Source organism: Dermochelys coriacea, chromosome 14 (genome assembly GCF_009764565.3).
Source record: "Dermochelys coriacea isolate rDerCor1 chromosome 14, rDerCor1.pri.v4, whole genome shotgun sequence".
In the NCBI taxonomy this organism is placed as follows: domain Eukaryota; kingdom Metazoa; phylum Chordata; order Testudines; family Dermochelyidae; genus Dermochelys; species Dermochelys coriacea.
In genome coordinates, this window is record NC_050081.1 from 3,550,597 (window position 1) to 3,576,658 (window position 26,062).

Here is a 26,062-nt window from a genome sequence, read left to right on the forward strand (position 1 = left end):
TGGGGCCCAGTGGAACAGCTGTGGTGGAGCCAAACTACAACACCAGAGCCCAGACGCGCGCTCAGCAGTGCACAGCTGCTATCCGTGGCACTTGTGAGCCTCTTGGAAAGCCCCAGGGGAGCGAGGATGTGGGGCAGCATTTGCTTGTCACTGGAGAAGAGGAAACACGGATTCCTCTCCAAGCAGCTGGCAATCAGAGCCCCATCCCTGAAAGTCACATGGAGCGGTGGTGGAATGGGCCCGGAGAGTGGGGGGAGCAGGCAGTCACGGGAAGGGCATGCTGAGCGAATCAGTGGCATTTGCTTCCTCTTTAGAGCGTGTCTATTGCCATACACTGAAATCTCTGTCTGGTCTAAAGCGAGAGAAGAACAATCTCTTTATTCCCTTCCCATGGGGAGCGGATCACGCCGAAGCAATCAAGAGCCTGGGGCAGGAGCCCTGCCTGGATGGGCCGAGAAGGGGATTCCTGGCAATGCAAAGCAGAGAACAACACAGCAGCCCATAACCCCAGGACACAACCTGCGTGGCAGGGTGAGGACGGGCCGAGGAATGGTCAGGATTTTGTATCGGCCGGCCTGGGCTGCTGGCAAATTTTGTTACAAGTTTCTGAAACCAGGAGAGGGCTCAAAAACGCCTCTGATGAGGACATGCAACTACCAGGCAGCAGGAGATGGGCATCAGCTGCCCACCCACCGCAACGGGGTCAAGCACCAGAGGCAAGCAGAAGTGCCCCGCGGGCTTAGCACTGCAGAGCCAAGCCTGCGCCACACAGGCCAGGACAGTGGCTGGGGGAGCTCCTGGGCCTCACCCTGCCCCAGGGAGGTTTTGATACAGACCTGGGACCCAGAACCAGATGAGCCACTGACTCCCCTAGAGTCCCCCAGTCACCCACTGCTGCCCTGGCCTCAGAGTACAGTTTTCATTAGTCAGGCCACTCCTGGCCCCTCAGGCCTGCAGTGCCAAGGAGAGGCCGAGAGCACCAGGCCATGCCAGTCAGAAGGATGCTCTCTGCCAGCACCCCAGAGTGGCACTGCCCCCGCAGGACAGCAGAGCCTGTCCCAGCCACCTGGGACCCCTCTGGGGCCCACTCCCTGCCCCACCCCCCGCCAATTGACCCAGCCTCCATCTGTAATTAACCATGAGCCTCATGTGACCAAAGGCTGCCAGCTGTGTCAGGCTGCCATCTGCTCCAGGACTGGGATTACTGACCCCAACTCCCCACTACCCACACGGCTACCCCCCCCCCACCCCCTGGGATTAGCCAGCACTTCCAGGAGGCCACATGCACATGGGGCCCAGAGCCACCAGTTACAGCAGGGAGGGGAGAGGCTGCCAAGGCAAAGATGCAGCCTCGGGCTCCAGCCCCGGATGGAGGAGCCTATGCCCAGAGAGGAGCAATCAGTATTTAAGCCTCTGAGAGCTGGATCTAATCAAAGCGATTCATGTGCACAGCTGGCCCACAAATCCAGCGACGGGTGCGAGATGAAGCCTGGGTCAGGAGGCAGCTAAGCGGGGAGAAGAGGAGGATCCTGGGCACGCAACAGGGACAACAGGGAAAAAATGCCACTTGCCTCTTCCTCCACCCGCAGCGACTCAGGCTTGGGGACTAGCAGCCCTGAGAACCTCTCTGAAAGCAGCTGGGCTGGGGAGATGAAAGCAGAGCCCCCGCCCCTGGCTCTCACAGGCATGCTCCTTCCCCTCTCTGGGCAGTCGCCTCCCCAGCTGCAAGACCGTCCGTGTTCCACCCGTCACCCTGGCATCCGGGCGCGCAGGGGGGTTGTGAATGTCAACTGCTCGCGAAGCGCTCAGTGACGAGCGTCTTTTTCACCAGGCGACCCACTGGAAACGCCTTCCCACCAAGTGATTCTGAGAATGGCCAGGAACCTCTGCCCGGCAGCTGTCTGCTTCGTCTGGTCCCCTGCCCTTCAGTCGTAATCCCCTGGGAAGTGGGGACACAGAAATGGGGGACTACCCAAGGGCACACAGCAAGTCAGTAGCGGAGTCCGGAATAGAACCCAGGAGTCCTAGCCTGACCACTGGGCCATGCTTCCTGTGGCCAGTGGCTGCGAGGTCTCCCCCCAGCCCTGCCAGCTGGGCTGCGAAGGCAGCAGTCACACGGACCCTAGGCCACCCCGTGGGACACTCACCAGCAGATGAGGCCAGCCACGGCAGCCGCCCAGGTGATGCAGCAGGAGCTGGGCCGCTTGGTCCCCGACGCTTCGTCTCGTTTGCAGCTGCACAGACAGATCAGGTAGATGGCGAGGAAGAGCAGGTTGAGGCCAAAGCAGACGGCAGCCACCAGGCCCAGGAGCAGCAGGGACTAGGCAAGGGAGAGACACCAGAGTCAGTGCATGCTCCATGCAGGCTGCACGGCACCATGGCCCGGGGCGCGAGAGCAAAGCTAAGGCGCCCAAGGCCCTCAGTTTGCAGGCTCCCTAGAAAGGGCCAATGTGGCAGGGGGCTGCTCACCACCATCCGCTGGGCTCCAGCGGTGACCAGCTGAAACGCAATGCTGGGAAAATCTGCAGCCCCCTCCCACTGCTACAAAAAGCAGCATTTGATGAAACACTCCCCTGGCCCCAGAGCTCCAAAGCACAAAGCATCTCCCAGCCCTCAGCGAACCACTTCTGGTCCTGGTGTGCCCAGCCTGGAGAAGGTGCCTGTTCACACACAGCCCAGACAAGCGCCCCGTCAGATCCTAACAGGGCAGCAAGGGGGTCGGAGCAGGGAGGTCTCTGGCCAGAGCTGCCCCAGCCTAAGAGGCTGTAGAAAGCTCCTGATCCATCCCCTTTAGTGAGACCTCCCCCAGCCAGTGGGCATCTCTAGACTGAGTGATCCTGGCCGATGATGGGAGCTTGCCCTCCCCAAGGGGGTACTCCGGCTGAGAGACGGAAGCAGATGTGTGCATGACACAAGCGCTGGAGACTAAAGCTCTCTCCATCCATGGAGCAAGGCCAGCCCAGGCAGCCCCCATGCAAGCTGCCGGCAGACCATTCACCCTGCTAGCGCACCTCACCTTGCCCGGCAGGAACAGCCTCGGGTCCAGGGAGCAACGTCAGGTTCAATCCGTGGCCCATCAGGGCCGATGTGACAGGAAACCCGTGAGGGGAGCTGGGCCGAGCGCAGCAGACAGATGGGAGCAGCTCTCAGGCCCTGCCAACTGGGCCAGACCCAGCCGAGTAGCCTAGACGTGAAAGGCCCCTAATCCCACTGCACTGAGCCAGCCAGGGCCTCCGCCTCAGCTGTATTTAAAGCATTTGCTACCAGTCAGCAAATGCGCCCGTCCCTTAGCTGGTGCTGGAAGGGGTGTGCTGGGTGTCAGGCTGTTTGCTTCAGGGAATTCACTTGGTGCACAGGTCACAAGTGTCCTGCTGCTGCCATCTCACCCCAACCAGGGTTACAGCTGTGGATCCTCAGGGCGATTTCTGCGGGTGCACTCCTCCCCCAGACACCAACACGCAGACACCTGACTCACACAGCCCTGCCGACTGGCACCAATCACCCCCCCCACCACCCTGTTCTTCACATTTACTCTCCACCAGCATTCAAATGCTAACAGCATCATAGGACTGGAAGGGACCTCGAGAAGTCGTCTAGTCCAGTCCCCTGCACTCATGGCAGGACTACGTATTATCTAGACCATCCCTGACAGGTGTTTGTCCAACCTGCTCTTAAAAATCCCCAATGATGGAGATTCCACAACCCCCCCAGGCAATTTATTCCAGTGCTTAGCCATCCTGAGAGTCAGGAAGTTTTTCCTAATGTCCAACCTAAACCTCCCTTGCTGCAATTGAAGCCCATTGCTTCTTGTCCTGGCCTCAGAGGGTAAAAAATAAAAAGTGCTTACAAGGAGGAGGGAGAAGAATTGTTATGTACTTGAGAACTTATGTCCCCCACAGTCTTCTCTTCTCCAGGCTAAACAAATCCAATTTTTTCCAATCTTTCCTCGTGTTTTCTAGACCTTTCATCATTTTTGTTGCTCTTCTCTGGACTTTCTCCAATTTGTCCACGTCTTTCCTGACATGTGGAACCCAGGACAGGACCCAATACTCCAGCTGAGGCCTAATCAGCGCAGAGTAGAATGGAAAAATGACTTCTTGTGTCGGTCTTACAACATTCCTGCTAATACAGCCCAGAATGATGTTTGCTTTTTTTGCAACAGCGTGACACTGTTGACTCATATTTAGCTTGTGATCCACTTTGATCCCCAGATTCCTTTCCACAGTATTCCTTCCTAGGCAGTCATTTCCCAGTTTGTATGTGTGCAACTGATTGTTCCTTCCTAAGTGACACTTTTTGTCCTAACTGAATTTCATCCTATTTACTTCAGACCATTTCTCCAGTTTGGCAGATCATTTTGAATTTTAATCCTCTCCTCCAGAGCACTTGCAACCCCTCCCAGTTTGGTATCATCCGCAAACTTTATAAGTGTACTCTCTATGCCATTATCTAAATCACTGATGAAGATATTGAACCAGACCCAGAACTGATCCCTGCAGGATCCCACTCATTATGCCCTTCCAGCTTGACTATGAACCACTGATGATTACTCTCAGGGAACGGTTTTTCAATCAGTTATGCACCTACCTTACAGTAGCTCCATCTAGGCTGTATTTCTCTAGTTTATGAGAAGATCATGCAAGACAGTATCCAAAGCCATACTAAAGTCAAGATATACCACCTCTATGCTACCCCCCTATTCACAAAGCTTGTTACTCTGTCAAAGAAAGCGATTAGGTTGGTTTGACATGGATTTGTTCTTGATAAATACATGCTGTTACTTATCACCTTATCTTCTCGGTGTTTGCAAACTGATTGCTTGATTATTTACTCCATTATTTTTCCAGGTACTGAAGTTAAGCTGACCTGTCTAATTCCCCGGGTTTTCTTTATTCCCCTTCTTATAGATTGGCACTATTTGTCTTCTTCCAGTCCTCTGGAATCTCTCCCGTCTTCCATGAGTTTGAGAAGATAATCACTAATGGCTCAGATATCTCCTCAGTCAGCTCCTTAAGTATTCTAGGATGGATTTCATCAGGTCTTGCCGACTTGAAGACCTCTAAGTTGTCTAAGTAATTTTTAACTTGTCCTTTCCCATCTGCTTCTCCTGGTCTCTTCTCACAGCGTATGGATACAGTTACACTGCATATTCCTGAGGCCATTCTGTCCCAAAAAATAAAAAATTCTGCGCACAATATTTTAAAATTCTACAAATTTTATTTGTCAAATAAACGTGGAGGCTCCAGCTTGGCACTGGGGAGCACAGGCCACTGGCTGTGCAGAGGTGGGAGATCACTGTGCAGCTCCCCCATTCCCCTCCCAGGACACGGACTCAATGGTGAGGCTACACCCAACCTTGACACAGCATAAGGACCGGGTCTGCCCCAGAAACTCCCCAGGGCCCTGTCCCTCCGTGCCAAGAGCAGCAGATGTGGGCAAGCAGGCTCAGCCAGGCAGCATCTAAGTGTGGGGGAATCCAGGTCTGGGTTGAGAGGGTTCTGTGTGGGACAATCTGTGTGTGGGTGGCTCAGTGGGGAGGATCTGAATGCACAGGGGCTTGTTGGGGGGTTCTGGGTGCAATGGTAATGGGGCTCTGCAGGGGTTCAAGGTGAAGGTGGCTGGGGCTCAGCGGACGGGGGTCTGGGTGTGGGAGGATAGAGCTCGACAGGGGGTCTGGGTGTGGGGGGACTCAGTGGGGGGGGGTCTAGATGCTGGGGGAGTGGGGCTCAGTCAGGTGGGGATCCAGGTGCAGCAGGGATCTGGGTGCAGGTTGCTCGTCAGGGCGATGCAGGGGCAGTGGGACTCACTGCGGGGGGGTAAGGCTCGGTGGGAGGGACTGGGTATGAGGATCTGGATGCACGGGGGTTGGGCAGATGGGGGAACAACTCCCTGTACAGGGAACCCTCCCCCTGTAGCTGAGGAGTGATGGCTGCAGGAAGCAGCGTGGGGAGTTTGCAGAGATTCCTGCAGCTGGGGGAGAAATCTTGGGGTGTGTCTGACCCGGCCCCAGATGCCGTGCAGGGGAAGAGGAAGTCCAGTCCTCCCCAGCCTAGCCGGGACTAGCAGCTGAGCCCAGCACAGGGTAGGAGCCACCAGCCGGGTCTTCTCCAGTCTCACCCCCTGCCCCAAAGTGATTTACCTCTCCGCTGGCTGCCCTGGGCACCTGAAACATGCTGCTGGGGAGGGTCGCATCACTGCTTTTGGGGCTTCCCTTTGCTTCCACGTCAGAAAGTCATTTTTCTGCAGGGAAGCAAAGATATCTGTGGGGGACATAAATTCTGCGCATGCACAGCAGTGCAGAATTCCCCAGGAGTAACTGTGAAAAAAGGTGTGCTCTTGACTCAAGTTAGCGGCTCGAGTTCGAACGTGTAAGGCAGCTGGAGGTGGAGCCTTTGTGGTGTCTTTGCTGCTATTTGAACCCAAGTTCACAACCCCCCCGTCTGCAGCACAGACATACCCTAAACGGCTACAGCTTGCGCTGAAGCTCCAGGTACACAAGCGCTGGCTGTCACCCGGCAGTGCCACCCCCACAATGAAGCTGTCCGGTTGTCCATGAAGCAGTTCTTTCCCTTGCTCAGTGGACGTGCCGCAGTCTTGCTCCCCGCGTCCCAGACCAGCTGGTGGCCCAGCTGAGCACTGCAGCCCAACTGCCTTCCCGGCAGGAATGGTTACCAGCCGTCCCGAGCACGTCACGCAAACAGCCGCCCTTCCCTCCAGTCCCCTGCTCCGTTTCCAGGTACTCACCATGGAGTCAAGAATAACGGCTCCCAAGCCGGGCCGGGGAGGTGGAAAGGTTCAGCCAGAGGCAGACACTGACGAGCCCAGGCACAAAGCCAGGAATGCACCCCAATGTGCATACCCACACCTGGCGGTCGATTTACCCATCCCTCCGTTACATGGGGGCACCGCAGCCAGCATTAGATGCAGCAGAGAAGATGGGGAAGGGCCCTCCCCACAAGCATCTCTGCCTGAGAGCGAGGAAGACAGTACCGAGCACAGCACCCTGCTCAGGTCCTGCATGCAACGTATCTCACCTCTCCTTCCCCTGCTGAGTAGGAACGAGCCCCCCCTGCAGCCACAGCCCCCGCTCCCTACACACACCCTGCAGCCCGGGCTGCTGCGACGGGCTTGGCGCATTGCTCCATCTTCAGCCAACACAGGATGTGCCTGGCAAGACACGTCTGTTTCGCACATGGAGCCTCTGGCTCCCCTGCTTTGCGAGCTGTCAGTTCAGGGCGCCTGGTTCTGATCTAAGGCCTGCCACGTTGGAGGCACGAGCGCCTCAGACCAGTCTCTGCCCTCATCTCTCTCCATTAGGTATTGAGTGAGACGCACGAGCTGATGACCCCACCAGTCGACATTGGAGAAGGTAGCGCCAGATGCATGAGGTCTCCCCGATCCCAGAGCAACGCCACCTGCATCTCCCGTCCCATGCTCTCCGGCTCCGCTGTTCCTGTTGCTTGTTCCTCGCCCCTCCCCCCCGGCCTCTCCCTGCTCCATCCCCATTAGCGGCTGCATTAATACCACAAGCAACAGCAGGGAATGAGTGAATCCGATGAGAGCTGGAGTTCCCGCAAGTGAAAGCTGAGATGTGACCAGATAATACCATGAGCATAACTGCCCCCAGCCAGGGCATCCGCTGGCTTCCCATCAAGCCGTGTCCATTTACCAAATCCTTAGGGCAGGTCACCATCACGGGACCTAACCAAGACCTATCCTGCTGACCACATGATCTACATGGAGGCCAGCAGGACACATTACTGGACCATCCGGCAGAAGGTGTCCTTGCTGGGTCACACTCCCATCCAGATTTGCACGTATGGCAGAACTCCAATTTTACAAACTAATGGGAGATTGAGAAGTTCATAAAAATCGACCAAGTCAGAAAACGGAACATCCCCAAGCTCCAGCCGGTGCGCTGCGTCGCTGCCCTCCGACCACGGCCAGTGCACGGACCGTGAAGGGACGACGCCCTGTTCTCCATCAACATCACGGTTACGTGATTCTCCCCCCCCGTCCCTCTCAGGAAAAACAATTGGGAGAGATGGGCACCTGTAAAAGTGGGGCTCACAAAATCGAGGTTCTGCTCTCAGATGGTTGGGGCTGGTTCTAGAGCAACATTTGCCAGGGCAGGGGGTGGGTTTGTTGGGGGGGGGGCAGCAGCCTGTATGGGACAGACCAGACAGCAGGGAAAAACAGTCACTGGGAGACAACAGCACATCCACTGGCTTCTGCTCCCCCATCTTCCCGCCACACCCCGCTCCCCCAACGTGACCCAAGGCAGGACCGTTCCCACCATTCTCCAAAACGGCAAGCATGTATTAAGCGCCTCCAGCACACTAATCACCTTGCAAGACGGACAGTGGCACAGTCCCTGCAATCTGCTAGCTAGAGTGCTCCAAGAATGGGGCACCAGATTTCCCGAGGGACGCCTGGAGGGCACGTATCTGTTTGAACTACCTCTCATTTGTGCTACAAGTCAGTTAGAGCATGGGGCTGCTTCCTGGCTGTCATTAAAGAGATTGATTGACATCTTAATGGCCTGTATATTCCCCTGAAGCGCAGTGGCCTGCCATGACCTTTTCAATATTCCACATTTTGATTAAGTGGCATCTCAGGCCCCTCTGTGCAGGTTGCTGGGGCCATAAAGCAGGGAGCAGGCACTGAATTCGAAGAAGGGCAAAGCGGTCCCATAATTCAGGGAGCACATGACACGTTAACAATAGAGGCCTCATTCATTACAGGGCTGGACAGAGCAAGAATGGGGTTTCTAGTGAAAGGAACGTAGACCCAGCGCCATGCATCCATCTTTCCCCATGAAAGAGAGAGAGAGAAACACACACACACTGAACCCCAGCCTGGATCGAGGGGAAGGGGAAGACTGCTCCAGACCCAACAGCGACGCTGCGCAGCTCTGCCTCAATTTCCCCACCGATGAAGCAGGGACAGTCCATTCCCTGCCCTGCAGGGGGTGTGTTGGGTTGGTGAAGCAGGGCTGCAAAAGCGAGGCGGATGTGACTCTTGCTGTCCCTTTCTACCAGAGACTTCCCACCCCAGATTTTAGGTGCCTAGCCAGCTTCCTAACTGGGTCCTGTGGAGCTCACCCTACCCACCCAGCGTGGGGCCAGGCAGGAAGGAGATACGGACCCAGAGCACTGTTAGCTCATCACTCGTATTCCACCGCTGTGTTTCCCGGGACCCAAACATGGCGCCAGTTCCAGGGGGCTCTGGCTTCGCAGCCATGGAGCCTTTCATGAAACAGTCGTTAAGTGGCTGAAAGGAAAAAGGGCCCCAAAACATCTCCCAGTGAGGTGTGCAGCCTTGGGGCAGTCTTGGTTCCTGGATATGAGAGATGTTACCACAGCTGCCTCATCTCTCTTTAAACCATCAGTTGACTGAAAAGCATCTTAAGGGGAGAATTGTGGACTGAGCTTCTAAGCCCAGATGGGGTGGGTTCCACAGAGCTGAACCTCGCGGAGTCAGCTGCACGGACACCCCCTCCCTGCGGTTCTCTGGGAACTAAACACACACACTAACAAGTTGCAGACCCTGCTACTGCACCCCCTCCGCCTTCCCAGCCATTTCCCAGCACCGAGGGCTCCAGGATCGTTAGCGGCCCCGCTTGCTTGCCAAGCCCGATCGAATCTAAGAGGCTGGCTTCGATTACTCCAGCTAATGCAGGCCAGATCGCGGGAGGTGGCTGCTGGGGAAAGCCACGCTGCAGGGCTCTTTGTTAAGGAGTTCTCCACCTGAGGGGATGGGAGAATGCACCAGCAGGATCATTTCTCTCCGTAACGGGCAATTGCTCCTGCAGTCCTAACGAACGGTGCCAGCGCCTCCCCGCCCAGGGCTCTCCATTTCCAGAGCTGTAATTCCCCTATAGATGGGCTGGCCCATGACAGCCATCACAGACATTCCAGCTTACATGAGGGCCTCAACATGGTGATTCAAGCACAGCCCCCTGATTGATCGGGGCCATCTTTACCAGGTGTGGGTCACAGAGAGACAACGGGTCCCAGCATGCAACGCTCCAGCTTGAGCACAGCAGCGGATTGAGAGTTGCATGCTATATCTGCCAGGGCCATACCTCCATGTTCCAGATGTGGGCAGCTGCGATTCACTCCCATGCAAGGCCAATTGAGCCAGGCCCCGGGCTCCTGGCATGTTACCAACACAGGCTCCCTGCCCTCCACCAGGCAAGGACTTGGCATTGCCCAGTGACAAAAACCTATTGAAGAAAAGGGAGAGGAGCGCATGGCATGCAATCCACACTGTGGAATGCACTGCTTCACACAACACTCAGTCAACCTGCGGAACTCATTGCCAGGGGATGCCGCGAAGGCCAAAGGTATAACTGGGTTCAACAAAGAATTAGATCTGATCCTGGAGAATAGGTCCATCAATGGCTATTAGCCAAGAGTGTCACCAGGCCATGCTCAGGGTGTCTGGAAGCCTCTGACTGACAGAAGTAGGGGCTGGATGATGTGGGATGGATTGCTCGATAATTGCCCTGTTCTGTTTGTTCCCTCTGAAGGACCTGGCACCAGCCACTGTCAGAAGACAGGACACTGGGCTAGGTGGGCCATTCTTGTGACACACAGCGGGCATCCCTGGAAGTCTTGTGTCCTCAGCCGGGACTGGACAAGGCTTTCCTCAGCAGCAGTGCATGGCCCCTGCCACAGAGGCAGACATCAATCACCCCGCAGAACGTGACCCTCTCCCAGGGATGCGCTGATGGGAGCACCGGCAAAGGAGCTCACTGCAGGATGGTCCCATGGGTACAGCACTGGATGGAGACTCAGGAACCCTGGGTTCTACCCCTGGCTTGGCATGACCATGGGCACTCACTTCCCTGCTCTGTCAGGTCTGCAAGCTCTCTGGGGCAGGGACTCTCACCACACACACAGTAAGCCCCCGATCTCAGCCGGCCCCTCTAAGGCATTACACTGGTGCAACACAAATCCTGACACACAACAGCTCAGGCAGACGCCACCTTCCTTTAGCTTCCTGTTCCCTTTTATTTAATGGCTCCCTTCCCGGATCGGGAAACCTCAGAGCATGACTGGCTTATGACGGTGACTCAGACAAACTCCTCATGCTGACCCCCTCCTGCAGGGAACTTCTCCCATTCCCTTCCTCAGCCAGATGCAGGCCCACGTCTTGCTTGACCTGACTTTTTTTTCCGGTGTACTCGTCACTGCATATTTCAGCCATTCACCCGCTCCTAGGGACAGGGAGCAACAGCGAGGGCAACAACAGCTCTGCAATGCTCCAGGGGCAACTAGATAAGAACAGAGTAATCCCAGAGACAAAGAAGGGGAAAACAGCTCTGATCACCCAGCTCACACACAGCGACAGCAAGTTTGGCACCAAACATGCAGCTTCCATCAGCCCGAATTTCCGCTCTTCCATCTCGCTTCCCAATAGCGGCTCTCTGAAGGGGAGATGCCCCCAGCCCCGGTTTCAATAAACCCCCATTTGTCCTGTCGGCTTTCATGCACCATTCTCCCCACCTGCTATTGCATTGCTGTTTTGCATCAGCGGAGGAGCTGTTACCAGCCCAGAAATGGCAAGGACCTGGGGCTTTCAGCTCATCGAAAGCCCCATGCTACGGACCCAGCTCCCAAGCCCCAGAATGCTCAGCGTGCAGGCCAGGACCCCAGTCCGGCCGAGGGAGCATGTCATTTTGGACTTGCTTTGTGGGTGGCTGATGAGAGGCTCTGTGCAGCAGGAGATAGAGGGGCACTTGGTGAGAGTGGGTTAGATCAGTGCCGGCCCTGGGCTGGGTGGAGCCAGTGCCGTGGCAGGAGGTGTGTTAGAAGTGGGGGAACAGCGATGCCACTGCTGGTTAGGACCAACCCAACCCTACAAAGCATGAAAGCAAAACCGTGCCATGCATCACACAGTGGGCCAGAAAGAGGGGAGGAAGCCGACAAAGTCACAGGCAGGAAAGGAGCTTGGAGCAGCCCAAAGCCACTGACTGGACTGAGCCGGATCCCAGCGGGAAGAGACGCAGGAGGAGCGTGAAAGGGTGTCACTTGGAGGCAAGGACAATGATTAACCCAAGGTGACAGAGCAGAGGGACCCGGCTTGTTCTGGAGGCGTCCATGGTCAGTTCTTTACAGAGGGAATCTAAGACCCCACCCAGGCTAGCACCCAGGCTGGAACTTGCAACACACTCGCTGACCAGCGGGAGACTGAGGTGTCAGGTCCATCCCTCTGTTAAAACAGAGCTTTCAGCGAGCACCGGGGCAGAGTCCAGAGGCTGGTGCTGGGATCTCTCTGCGAGGCTACACCCTTGAACTGTGCTGAAATCCTTTTAGAGAGAGGACAAAGCGAGGGCCCCGCCTTGCACCTGGTGCTTTCACCTCTGGAGACCTCAATCAGGAAAAACAGAGCCCAGGGCTGAAAGAACAGGAGGTTGGAGGTCAGGATTTGAGGGACATCCGCAGAGCTGTGGGGCAGCCTGGGGCTGGAAAAGCAGGTGTGTGGGGGCCACATTCCAATCAATCCACTGCAGCCTTGGGATTGTGTTGGTCAGAAAGTTTTTCTGCAAGGACTTGGCTCAAGAGAGCCACTCTGAATAGAGCAATGATCGTTACAATCACCTGAGCCACTGACCTCACTGTCCTGGTCTCCGCAGGGTCCCCCCAGACTAAGCCAGTGCCCCCCGCCCACCCAGGGGGAAGAGTTTTCCAGCACTTTCCCTGCAGCTCCAAGGGGGTGTGGACCGAGCGGCCTGGTTTGCACAGGAAGTGACAAGCAGCAGTGGACATCCCAGGGGGCAGCCGTGGGAGCACTTGCCGAGAGATTGGCCCCCACAGATCCCCTCCCTCGTGGTGCAAGGGGCAGCCAGTGCTCACTGGGCCTGGTCCCAGCAGTTAGCTCAGAGCAGAGCTGCGGGACGCCAGGGTTGCACAAGAAAACTCTTCCAGCCACGTCTTCTCGCACCTGCTCCTCTGGAGGGAGATAGGGCGGATAAACAAGGCATCGGGGTCACCCTGCAAAGAAGATGTGGTTCTGCCATAGAGCAGAGATTGGTCGTTCTTCTCTGGAGCCCTGGGTTTTCCCCACGTGCTCCATACAGACTGCGCCCCCCATGACACACAACCCCCGAAGGGATGGAGACAGAAACCTGGTACATCAGGGGCCAGGGCCTAGACCCTCCAGCTCCGATCGTTGCTTAAATCATGCCTGTCCCCATGGGATAAGTGGCGCCTGTCAGACTACACAGCACTGCGTTGGCACCAAAGCGTGGCACAGGCCCGGGCCAATCCTCACACCCCTCCAGGAGAAAGGCAGGTCTCGCTGTGCAGCGGGGAACCTGGCAGAGCTTTCAGTGCCCCAGCGCTGGGTTTAGGAGACAGGAGCCAGGCCTGACACTTCCCCTTTCAATGCACATTCTCCGAGGCCACGCTGCCAAGCCTGGGCACCACAGGACCGGTCTGCCCCCGGCTCCTGTACACATCTCCCAGTTCCCGTGGACCGACCCAGTGGCTGCCAGAGAGGTGGGTGCAGAGATACGCCCTGGGTGCTTTCTGGTCCCCGCGGGATGCCCAGCAGGGTCTCTGCCATCTTACACTCCCACTTCTCACTCTACAGCAACCCAAGGCCACCCCGCCCCCCTCGGAGGGGACGAAGGGGGAGCCAACGCTGGGTTTGTGGGGGCATGCTGGCCATGGGGGGCTGACCAGGAACATGGCAGCGAAGCAGTACAGTGTGGGCAGAAAGGTCCTGGCCGTGCAGGACAGGAGGGCTCTCAGGCAATGCCCTGCCTGCCTCCTGCCACAGGCACTGCCCTGGGTACTGCCACGTCTCTGCCCAGGAGCCGGGTCTCCATTCAGGGCAGTTACTTTCCTGACAGTCTGCATGGCTCAGGCTCGGCTCCCAGAGAGCCAGGCTCAGACTCGAGCTAGGTCAGAGACGGCAAACTCCCATCTTTATGCCTGTGTTTGAACAGGTTGCGTAGAAGAGAAACCAGATCCTCAGGGCGTCTGAGAAAGCCCCCCCAAGAGCACAGGTGTCGTGTGTCCCCAGCAGCTTCTGCCTGACGTGAGTGGACAGTGCTGCCACCGCCAGCGTAGTCAGCCTGAGACAAGTGGATGGCTTTCCAGTCCCAGCGCCAAGCCCTCGATTCCCAGCCAGGTGGACAAGGAGTGCTCCTTTCAACGGAGACCTTGCCACAACCCTGCAGCACTTCCCCTCCCACCCAGGTAACAGCGTTGCATGCTGGCTCATCCCCACTATCGCTGGCTCCCATTGCCCCCTCCCTCCACTGCCCGCTACCCCAGAGGTGGCCGCATTTCCACACACTGCCTGTAAGCTATGGGACCGGAGGTTCTATGAAAATGTCAGCCACGACCTACATCCCCAGCACCCAAGTGTCAATCTCCATCCCAAAGCGAGCAGCACCGTGCACCCACTCAGCAGCAGCCTCTAGGCTCCGAGCAGCAGAAAACCTGCCCGACACCTTTGCACGGAAGGTGACTGGGCTGCGAAGGGCTTCCTGTGCTAGGCTGTATTGTTTGAAGGTTTCCTTCCTCCCCAGCCTGGTTTGGCAGAGCTGTGCTTATTAGTGAGCAGATACGATCTTATCGAGGCAGCGGGAATCGAGTGCGCCTCTGGCTCCCGATGGCATGAGACCAAGCAGAACCGCTCCCCTCAAATCATCAATGGCAGATAACGGACAGCCTCCACAGCGCTCCCTGGAGAGAGCCACATGGGACTGAGAGTTAAGTAAGGGCCAAGGCGCTTTGCAGTTCTGATCACATTGCAGCCAACTCAACCCCACTGAGCAGCCCTTCCGAAAAGGCTCTGGAGTGCCGAATGGAGCCATGAGGGGCGCGTCTGTTGGTGATGAAGAGCGCTTCTCCTGGGGAGCTGTGGGTTCATGGTGGGGAGGATTAAAGAGGAAAAATAATAGCCGTACATGTCTGTAGGGCGTCTGTCAGCCATGAGTGCTTTGCAGACTACATACAGGTAGTGCCAGGGAAGTGCAGCTCCCCCTGGGGAGGAGCGCACTGAATAGGGGTGTGAGTGGTTTGTTTTTAGCAGAGGACAGTGGGACAGGCCCCTAGCTCATGGGGACTGCCGTCCACAGGCAACAGACAGCCGCTTGGAGGGGGGGGGTGGGGGCAGAGCTCCATTTTGGTGGTGCCACAATTACTCCTGAGTGGAACAGGCCCTGCTTTAAGCTCTGCTGCAGGCTGGAGTGGGAGCAGGTGGGGCCCTTCAGACAGGAACTAAGCTGCAGGGAGGGGGAGAACAGCACGGCTGCTCTGGCAGAGGAGCTGGTAATGCCGAGGCTGGCTCTACCCAGCTTGGTGGATCAGGCCCTCCGGAGCTTACCTTGGTTTCCTTGAGGTGCGTGCCCCACACAGTGCTGCATTCAGTGTCCACAGACCCTGTAACACTCTCCTAAGGGCGGCCCTTGGCTCCCAATGGATCTCAGAGCCCCTGTGCTCCGATCATCCAGATCTGCAGAGCCAGGTCTCGAAACCACCTGCCATGTCCCATGTCCAGGTGGCACATCTTGAGCAGACCTGCATCCCAGGAAGGAGAACCGGGGCCCACACGATGGAGACCTGGCCGACACGCCGCATGCGGGGACGGAGCTCCATGCACCGGACGGGGAGCTAGCCATCGCCTGGGTCCATGCTCCAACTGACCAGCACCTCATCCACATCAGTCACCTTCTGGTTCTAGCTCTGTAAGCCTAGCACCGCCAGCACCTCCCTCCATCAGCAGCACCCCATGCACCACCCCCCGGGGCCTGTCTAGCACTGATCAGAACAAGTGATTCCAGTCACAGGCACCCCACCACCCACTGTGCTGCCAGTGACCTCTCGCCGCTTACAAGCCCCCATTAGCTTCCTCATGCCGTGCTACTTTTCCCTGATGGAGACGCTCCTGGGAGGCAGGACCGCCACCCCAATGCACCAGTCAGGCTCCAAAGTGCCGTGTACCTTTTGTGAAACAGGCCCTCAGAGCCACAAACCAAGCTAGGGTGGGCATGAGGAGAGCATGGGGAACTTCCCAGCACCAACGGCCGGGCGTTTGCCCTCCAAACACCCCAACCGGGCTTAAAGGGACACGTCAGGTGACTCAGGTTGCTCACAAAGAGCCACCTCTGCAGGCGCTTGTGAGCAACCCAGCAGGGGAATTCAACAAAGGAGGGGGCAAGAACTCCAAGTGGCTTTTCCTCGCAGAGGGATTTGCTCTCTGCAGTTTGCCCAGCCTGGCTGGTGGAGTGGACCGCTCACATCCTGGTAGTCGTGCTCTGACTCACCAATTCTGACATAGCGACCCCCCTGACATTCCCCTACTGCCGAACGGACAGACGGGGTCCCAGCGTGACAGTCACTGCTCGAGCTCAAAGCAGAGATACTTGGGTTGCAGGGGAAGTTTCAGGCACAAATTAAAAAAACAATGTTCTCAATTAGTTCCTCTATCCCCTCGCCGCACAGCCATGCCACTCAAGAGCTAGGCCAGCAGTTCTCAAACTTTTGTCCTGGTGACCTCTTTCACACAGGAAGCCTCTGAGTGCGACACCCCCCCCCAATTAAAAACACTTTTTTTTATACATTTAACACCATTATATATGCTGGAGCCAAAGCAGGGTTTGGGGTGGAGGCTGACAGCTCGCAACCCCCCCATGTAATACCCTCGCAACCCCCTAAGGGGTCCCGACCCCCAGTTTGAGAACCTCTGAGCTAGGCTGCAAGTGAAATTCAGTTGCTTGTCCTGCAATTCATCCTCTCCTAGATTTCCCCCGTTTTGCCAACAGCAGCCACTCCAGCTGTCTGTTGAGCGAACTGCCTTCATCTCACAGACAGGTAGTCAGACAAGGACGCATCTAAGCCCATGGGCTTGTGCTTAAAGCCCTGGATTCAATTAGCACGGGTTGGAATCAGCATGTCTTCCAGTGTAATTGGAAACCTTTGGCCGCTCGCTGTCAGTCATCGACTGTGTATAATATTTTGCGTTTCTATAATGACTTGCAACCCAAAGTACTTTGGGAATTATATCGAGACAGCACCCCTGAAATTCAGCCACCTCTGGGGTGGAGGGTGGCAGTCACCCAGCAAAGAGTACAACAGCATCACAGGAGGGGGGATAATGACAATGCAGTAACTTTTACTGTCTCCTCCAAGGGCCAACCCCCCAATAAACAGCATGGCACTGTCTGAAGGCCTTGGGAGAACTGGAGTCAGCTCTGCTGGGTTTCAACCTGGGGTTTTCTACTGGCGGTGACCGAGCTGTCCCCTGCCAACAAACCACAAAACTCAAGACTCTCTCTGTAGCGCATCCACAAGGACAGGGCTGTAACACCGTTCGGCAGTGCAGGGCCCAGGAGAGCTACCGATGCAGAGAGGAGGGACAGGTAGGATTGGCAGTGGGAGGATGTGAAGGGGTCAGAGTCAGAGGGGCAGAGTTAGCAGCAGGACAGATGGCTGGAAGAAGAGGTGCACCACTGCCCACATTCCCCGCTTTCCAGTATCCCTGTCACCAGCTGCATCCTCTGCTTTGTTTTGACAGGAAAGAAGCCTCCCCCCCAAGCATCTTGCCGCACTGGAAGAGTATGGGGGGGACGGGACAGGGGAAAGTGGGTGTACAGCACAGTACCTGCCCTGAGAGCCCTGTGAAGGGGGCTCCAGAAGATGACGAACTCAAGTACCCCTCATACGGCACATCTCATAACCTTGGCTAGGAGCATGTCGGAGGGCAGATGGCGTATAAACGACTACTCCACCCGATCGCTCCTTGCACCTACAAACGGTCTGAAAACACCAGAGGGCAGGAGAACACCTGGCCAGCTTCCCACTGGCCACAACACTTGTTCCAGCCAAGACCTAACGTTACAAAGACTGGCCACTCCCCTATTGTGGGTTGTGTTCAGAGGAGTGCGACAAAAGCCCCGCTAGCACAAGAGTGCGCTGGTTTCTGGGTGGCACTAATGGAATCCAATGCTTTAGAGGCCCAAGGAGAGCAGAAGAGAAGCAGTGATTTAACGCCCCTTTGTTTGCTTCTGCCTATTCATTCACGGAAGAGAGACTGACTAGACAGTTGCCATTTCTGCTTTTCTTCCCAGACTGGTGGAAGGCTTGGGTTGCAAACCCTGCAAGGGGATGTTTCACTGGAAAGAGAAGAACTTGGCATTTTAAGAAACAGTTTGCAGATTTTCCTTTCTTAATAACTAAGTTCGGCCAAATCTTTAATGCGCACACAACCCCTAAAACGCCGGCCCCAGCTAATGACTCCCTGCAGCCGGCCGCACTCAGACACCCAGTGAAAACAAACAGAAAGGGTACCAACATTAACACAACTGAGTCAATCTCTGATACTTGCACACAGGAAAGTGTGGTTAGGAGGAAAGAGCCATTACCTTTGTAAATACCATTTCAGGCTACAGCATAATCTGCAGGACTCGGGGAGTGAGGTGGGGGGAACATACAGGGTGCCATGCTATCCGTGGCCTAGAAATAAGTATTCTCTGCCTACCCTACAGGTTCCTCCCCAGAAGGACCCCCCTCCCCAGAGATAAATACCTGCTCTGACCTCTCTCTCTCTCTCTTTTTTTTTTTAAAAGAGCAAACAAAAGATCCACAAGCAGCATGAGTGCGAAGGGAAAAGCTACCTGGGAATTGGAAATTTTCCCATGGGAAGCTGGGGTGGGTCCCACCTCCCCTAACCAGAACTCCCTCTGATTCTCAGCAAATCCATTTTGCAACCAGACTGAAACTTTTCAAAGGTGATTCCCCATCCCCCCCACCACACAGCCCCACAGGCAAAGCCCAGCTGGGATGGGAAAGGTTCAGAGCCAGGGCCAGGATGGGTGCAGAGGACAGATTTGGGGGAAGGCCTGGGATGCATTAATTCTGTTCAGGTTCTTATTGGTGGTAACGAGGCTTCCTGATTTTTCACACTTGCTGTCTGGTCACCCTAGGAGCTGACGAGCTCGCAGATATGCTGGCGAGGCGGAGGGTAGGGCGCACAAGAATGCCCTGGGCATGGGGTTAGCGCGCCAGGGAATTGGCATATGGGGGCGGAGGGGGGGCTGCCCCAGGGAAGTTGGCAGCACACAAGGGTGCACTGGGGTGACCCTGAAGCTGCCCCCCAGGTTCACAGTGTGCAGAGGGTTGCACTGTGGCTGGGGGGGTTACACAGGAAGAATGGCCCTGAGATGGCAGGTGGGACTTGACTGCACTGGGGCTTGCAATGCACGGGGCTGGAGAGTGGTGTCCGGGGAAGGCACTAAGGGTGGGAGGATTGACAGGGTGCACTGGGACAAGGACTGAGGGGCTGGTGAACGGAGCTGGGGCTCAGATGCCTGGGGGATGCCCCAACCGGGGATGCCAGGTGGGGAGGGGACGGGTTGACGGAGGGAGACCCAGTGTACAGGGGCTGCCAGCAGGGAGGAGGGAGACTGGGTGCACCGGGGTTGTCAGGGGGGGACGGAGAAGAGTCTGGGGAGACGGGTGCACAGAGGGAGATGGGGGGGAAGAGAGAGTCCGGGTGCACCGGGGGGAGGGGGCCGGGGGCACGGAGGGAGGACAAGAGGAGGGTCCGGGGGCACCGGGGGGAGGGGGCCGGGGGCACGGAGGGAGGACAAGAGGAGGGTCCGGGGGCACCGGGGGGAGGGGGCCGGGGGCACGGAGGGAGGAGGGTCCGGGTGCACCGGGGGCACGGAGGGAGGACGGGAGGAGAGTCCGGGGGCATCGCGGGGAGGGGGCTGGGGGCACTGCGGGAGGACGGGGGGGAGGGGGCACCAAGGGGAGGGATGGGGGGAGGGTCCGGTGCACTGGGGGGAGGGGGCTGGGATCACGGAGGGAGGACGGGGCGAGGGGCACGGAGGGAGGACGAGGCGGGACGAACCGGGGGGAGGGGACCGGGAGGACAGAGGGAGAAGTCCGGGGGGAGGGTCCGGGGGCACTGGGGGGAGGGGGCCGGGGGCACGGAGGGAGGAGGGTCCGGGTGCACCGGGGGCACGGAGGGAGGACGGGAGGAGAGTCCGGGGGCATCGCGGGGAGGGGGCTGGGGGCACTGCGGGAGGACGGGGGGGAGGGGGCACCAAGGGGAGGGATGGGGGGAGGGTCCGGTGCACTGGGGGGAGGGGGCTGGGATCACGGAGGGAGGAGGGGGCGAGGGGCACGGAGGGAGGACGAGGCGGGACGAACCGGGGGGAGGGGACCGGGAGGACAGAGGGAGAAGTCCGGGGGGAGGGTCCGGGGGCACTGGGGGGAGGGGGCCGGGGGCACGGAGGGAGGAGGGTCCGGGTGCACCGGGGGCACGGAGGGAGGACGGGAGGAGAGTCCGGGGGCATCGCGGGGAGGGGGCTGTGGGCACTGCGGGAGGACGGGGGGAGGGGGCACCAAGGGGAGGGATGGGGGGAGGGTCCGGTGCACTGGGGGGAGGGGGCTGGGATCACGGAGGGAGGACGGGGCGAGGGGCACGGAGGGAGGACGAGGGGGGACGAACCGGGGGCACGGAGGGCGGCGGGGGGGAGGGGGCCGGGAGGACAGAGGGAGGAGTCTGGGGGGGGGCCGGGGGCACGGGGCCGGACCCACCTGCTGGTAGTCGGGCTGCTGCGGGCGGAAGGCGCTGGGCACGGGCTGCAGCCGCAGGTTCACGTGCGGGAAGCGGTGCAGCCAGGCGGCCCACCAGGGCGCCAGGTAGTCGGCGCGCGCGGCCAGCAGAGCCATGGCTCCGGGACCGGCTCCTGCGCCCGCCGCGCTCGGCTCCGGCGCCCGGCCACGGCCCCGCCCCCCGCCAAGCCCCGCCTCCAGGGCCAGGCCCCGCCCCCCGCCGCCCGGTCCCCTGCCCCTCCCGCCCGAAACCCCAAGTGGACTGAACTCTAGTTTTCCTGGTGCTGGCTGCTTCCAAATGGTTTCTGAAGCAAGAAAACGGAGCTCAGAGCCTGCCCCTTCTCCCTCTAAGATCCCTTTGTGAGGCTCTGGCCCTGGGGGGACACCCTACACCCCCACGTTCACCCTTATAAAATGATCGTGTGGCATCCAGCGCGAAGTTTGCCATGGGTGGGCGTCTTCGGAAGGCTGACACTGCACTGGGCACGGCTGGTCTAGGGGTCTTCGAGTGAGGTTATAGGTTATAATTTCATGTATATAGTTACGAGGCTGAAAATAGAAAAGGAGGACTTGTGGCACCTTAGAGACTAACAAATTTATTAGAGCATAAGCTTTCGTGAGTTACAGCTCACTTCATGGGATGCATTTCAAGTGAGCTGTAATTCACCAAAGCTTATGCTCTAATAAATTTGTTAGTCTCTAAGGTGCCACAAGTCCTCCTTTTCTTTTTGCAAATACAGACTAACACGGCTGCTACTATGAGGCTGAAAATGTATCCTCATGGCTTAAAGCAAGCCCCTGCAAAAACTCTCCAGGAACAGAGGGGCAGTTCACACCTCCTCAGGGCATGGAGGGGACAAACCCAGCCCAGCCTCAGAGGAACAACGGACACTGGCTTAGGCAGCAACAAAAGAATCTGTTCGACCCTGGAGAGAGTCACCCCCTTCCTTTGGGCAGTTTGGGCGTGCGATGAGGTAATGCTCACCTGGCCCTGAAGGGGTGGGGGGCAAAGCCAGGAGGAAAGAAAGGACCTGATAAAAGGGAGAGACATGTTGCCCTGCTCGCTCTCTTCTGCCTACATCTACAGACACCACCACCGCCAAGCGACTGAAAAGCTGATCAAAGGGGAGAGCCTGACTGAAAAGTAACCAGCCAGCCTGTGGTCAGAAGCATCTAAATTTTTAAAGACATTGAAAGCAGGGGGTTGGACTAGATGACCTCCTGAGGTCTCCTCCAACCCTAATCTTCTCTGATTCTATGAAAGTTTAAGATCAGCTTAGAATGCGTTTTGCTTTTATTTAATTTGACCAGATCTGTCTTGTTACGCTTTGACTTATAATCACTTAAAATCTATCTTTATAGTTAATACATCTGTTTGTTTATTCTACCTGAAGCAGTGCATTTGATTTGAAGTGTGTCAGAGGCTCCCCTTGGGAGAACAAGCCTGGGACATATCAATTTCTTTGTTAAATTGATGAACTTATATAAGCTTGCAGCATCCAGCGGGCATAACTGGACACTGCAAGACAGAGATTCCCAGGGTCGTGTCTGGGACCAGAGAGATTGGCTAGTGTCATTTGGTTGCAAGTAGCTGGGAGCAGCTGACATGCAAGAGGCTGTGCGTGAACAGCCCAGGAGTGGGGGCTCTCACAGCAGAGCAGGGTAAGGCTGGCTCCCAGAGTCGAGGATTGGAGTGGCCTAGGAGATCACTGGTCCAGACAACACCAGAGGGGAGCGTCACACCCTTCCTAGCCCTCTGCCTCCCCATCTGTAGTGCGCAGCACTTGGCTCTGCTTCTACCAGTAGGAGCAGTGTTTCAAGGAGCACACATTTACATTTTTTCTTGTCCTTTCTCTGGCTTTTCTTCCCTCTTTCTCATTCGGAATATCAACCTCTGTGCATGGGCAGCAGTTGAACCCCTCTACCCCCTGTAGGGGAGGCTAGCCCCCCAGCCCTGCCCCTTCTGCCCAAGGCCCCGCCCCCATGGCTGGAGTGCCTCCCCCACCCACCCACAGCTTGAGGCCTGAGCCCCACACACCCCCTGTGGCTAGAGGAGCCCCATCCCCCCTGCCCCAAGCCACCAGCCAGCCCTCCCCAACCTGAACTCCAGCTGGCTTTAGGGGAGAGGGGGAGCAAGGGCAGATCCTTGGGGCACAGCATGGGCAGGACCACAGCCTGGGTTGGGGAGGTTTAGTCTGTCCTGGCCTACGATACCCACCACCCTTGCCCCTGTGCGACAACGAGGTGGGAGTAGCTAAGGTAATTGCATCTGAAATGGTCTCAGTGCTGTTGCTGATGTTTGTATTTGATGCAGTGCTGAGCGGTATGCTGGAAATTAACCAATAGCAATTAATTATCTGGCATTGGATTGTCCAGAGATACCAGCAGAAGGGGCTCAGCTAGAAGTCATGGGCTTGATACAGGAACCACTGGGTGACATTCTCTGGCCTGTGGACAGAGTTCAGACTAGAGATCATAATAGGCTCTTCAGGCCTTAAATCTAGGAAAGCCAAGCGGAGTAAGGGGTAGGAGGCGTGTTGTTTTTCAAAAGGAAGCGTTCAGATCTAAAGGTGCAGATCCAATTAAGTGCTGACTGACTCTACTGGAGAGCTCCCTGCTGTGATACACAACTTGTCTCTAAGGTGCCATAAGTACTCCTTTTCTTTTTGCGAATACAGACTAACACGGCTGCTACTCTGAAACCTGTTATTTTTTAAACAAAGCAGCCCGGGCCCCTCTTCCAAAGGGAACGACCCAGGAAATGAGAGACTAGCAAGGAAGGAGAGGTGTTAGGGTCCATGGGTAAAGAAATCCTGGGTTGGGAGGCAGCAGGGGACCAAGCCAAGAGCCTATTTTTGAAGGAAAGGGAGGTGCGACGAGGTGTTTCCCCAAAGAGCTCAGACTCTTGCTGAACGTTTGTGCCCTTCCATGGCAGTGAAGTAGGGTGACCAGCAGCAAGGGTGAAAAATCAGGATGGGGGGGAAGGGTAATATGTTGCCTATAGAAGACAAAGCCCCTAATATCGGACGTCTGGTCACCCCACAGTGAAGTCAACAGAATGAGGCCCTGGTGTTAGCATCTTGTGGAGGTGAGCGGGATGCCCATTAACGGGCTAGCCAGGCCTGGCAGGATGCTGGGGACACCTCCAAAAGGAGAGAGTGAGAAACTGCATTTAAAAAAAAAAAAGGGAAAAGTGTTTTAGATTCTGCAGGAAACAAAGGGCAGGAAGGGCACGCAAGGAACACAGAGTAGGCTCAGGCTAGAGTTTGCTTCTTTCTAATGGACGAAGGAGGCTTGGAAGGTTTTATCTAAATAAATAATCTTTTCTTTCCCTTGAAACTCAGGCTGCGGCTGGGATGGAAGAGTCCAGAGCCAGTGAAAACTTGGGAGGAAGGATGGTCCAGTGGACATAAGACCCTGCTCTGCTATAGGCTCCTTGTGTGAGCCACTTAGCCACTCTGTGCCTCAGTTTCCCCATCTGTGAAAGTGATAATAGCCCTGCCACCCGGGGGGAGGGGTGGGTTGGAAGGATAAAGACAGTAAAGGTTGTGAGATTTTCATCTATTATGGTAAGGGGGAGGAAACTTATCTATCCTGCCTCAGATAGAGATCTAGTCATGTCCTACGTGTCGAGAGACCAGACATCAGGGAAAAGATTTTTAGTCTGAGTGTTTAGAGCTTGTTTTTAACACCCATAACTTATGAAGATGTGGAGAAAGGACAGCTTTGTTAACGATACACACTCTGACCTCCCCCACGGTGGGGGGTGTTGAGAGCTATCATAGAAATGGCCTGAGTCCTCGACATCCTGCTCCTAAACTTAGACCAGACACTACCGTACAAATGAAGCAGAGAAAAGGGCTTTTTCCTGTGCGAACGCTACCCTGGACCCATCTTTTGCCACCATACAGCAGCAAGGGCAGGCAGAGACCCAACTGCTTAGCAAAAGCTGGGGGAGGTCACCTTGAAAAGAGGAGAAGCTATAGTTTTCCACAGGCACTGTGTTAGCATAAGAGCCACACACAGAGAACCAGACAGCCAAAGCACGCTGCAGATCCCATGCAGCCTCTGGCCTGGCTGGAGTTGCACCCTAGTAGAATTTGGCCTGCTAACTACACGGATGACTTACATACTAACACACAGAAACTGGCCTGAAACAAAAAGCAGCTTCCTCTTGCTAGTGTTTCCTCATTGCCCTGCTGTTTAGAAAGTGGAAGGCTGGGCAGAGTTGCATGAGAATCGTGGTTCCAGGCCTGGTAGGACTGACAGGCCCAGCGCCAGAGGAGGGAGGTTTAGCTTTTGAAATCGGAGAATCAGACTGATGGTGCTTTGCAGATGGGGAGGGGGAAATGTGTGCAGAGTTTCCTGTCCAAGTCACCCCCGTTTCATAAGGGCGAGGGCCCAGGGCTGCCCAGAGGGGAAGGGCAAGTGGGGCAATTTGCCCCAGGCCCCCACAGAATACTACAGTATTGCAACTTTTTTTTAAATGGAAGGGGCCCCCAAAATTGCGTTGCCTCAGGCCCCCTGAATCCTCTGGGCGACACTGCAAGGGCCGGTAGTTCCCAGTTAGTCACATGCACTCACTAGCAGACTAATGCATCCGATGAAGTGAGCTGTAGCTCACGAAAGCTTATGCTCTAATAAATTTGTTAGTCTCTAAGGTGCCACAAGTACTCCTTTTCTTTTAGAGAAGAGTGTGTGTGTGCGCGCACGCGGTGGGGGGGAGGGAAGAGAAGGGGTTAACTTCCTCCCTGAATGCTAATAGATAAGGCGGCTCTCTGATGTGGGGGTGAAAGCCGTTTCTAGGCCGCGTGGAAGCAAACACCACAGTGGATACAAATGAGCTTTACCTGCCATCTTGCCGTCTTTTGCTTGCACTTGCTTACCTAATGAGTTCAGCTTGGCAGTGCCTTCCCCCCGGGAGAGGTCTGAGATTGCAGAATCTGAATGTCACATTTTAGGCAGCTGATTAAACAAAGGACTTGTCCTTTTCCAGGACAATGAGTGAAATGAAAGCCCAGACACTGGCAGGGACCAAATGCATTATTAGCCCAGCCATGCAGTGAGACCTTCCCCTATGGAGGCTTGGAGAGTGGAGATGCTCTCAAAACCAATAACCTTACTTTTGTAAAGGATCCATAACAGAAATGGAGTTGCAGGATCAGCCTGACTGGTCAGATGCGTGTCGGGGGGGGTCCCCCCACAGGAAGGAGAGGTTAAGAGTGCCTTACACTGTACCAATCATGATCACATTTTACCCAAGGCTTTGGATTCTTTGACCATGGGATGGTGTTCCATGAAGGAGGAGTGCTGGGCAGAGACGGGCTCCATCTTACGAAGAGAGGGAAGAACATCTTTGCCAGCAGGCTGGCTAACCTAGTGAGGAGGGCTTTAAACTAGGTTCACCGGGGGAAGGAGACCAAAGCCCTGAGGTAAGTGGGAAAGCGGGATACCGGGAGGAAGCACAGGCAGGAATG

General features: G+C 56.4%; 1 protein-coding gene across 1 annotated transcript in view; it reads right to left on the reverse strand.

Annotated features, from left to right (window-relative positions):
• The window catches only part of TTYH2 (tweety family member 2), a 44,004-nt gene extending 23,242 nt beyond the window's left edge, over window positions 1–20,762 (reverse strand). The window contains exons 1-2 of the mRNA XM_038372264.2: window positions 20,568–20,762; window positions 2,148–2,320 (exon numbers count right to left, since the gene is read on the reverse strand). Of these exons, the coding sequence (XP_038228192.1) occupies window positions 2,148–2,320; window positions 20,568–20,702 (308 nt within the window). The 5' untranslated portion in view covers window positions 20,703–20,762. The remainder of the gene's footprint in view (window positions 1–2,147; window positions 2,321–20,567) is intronic.
• Between the last annotated feature and the right edge of the window lie 5,300 nt (window positions 20,763–26,062).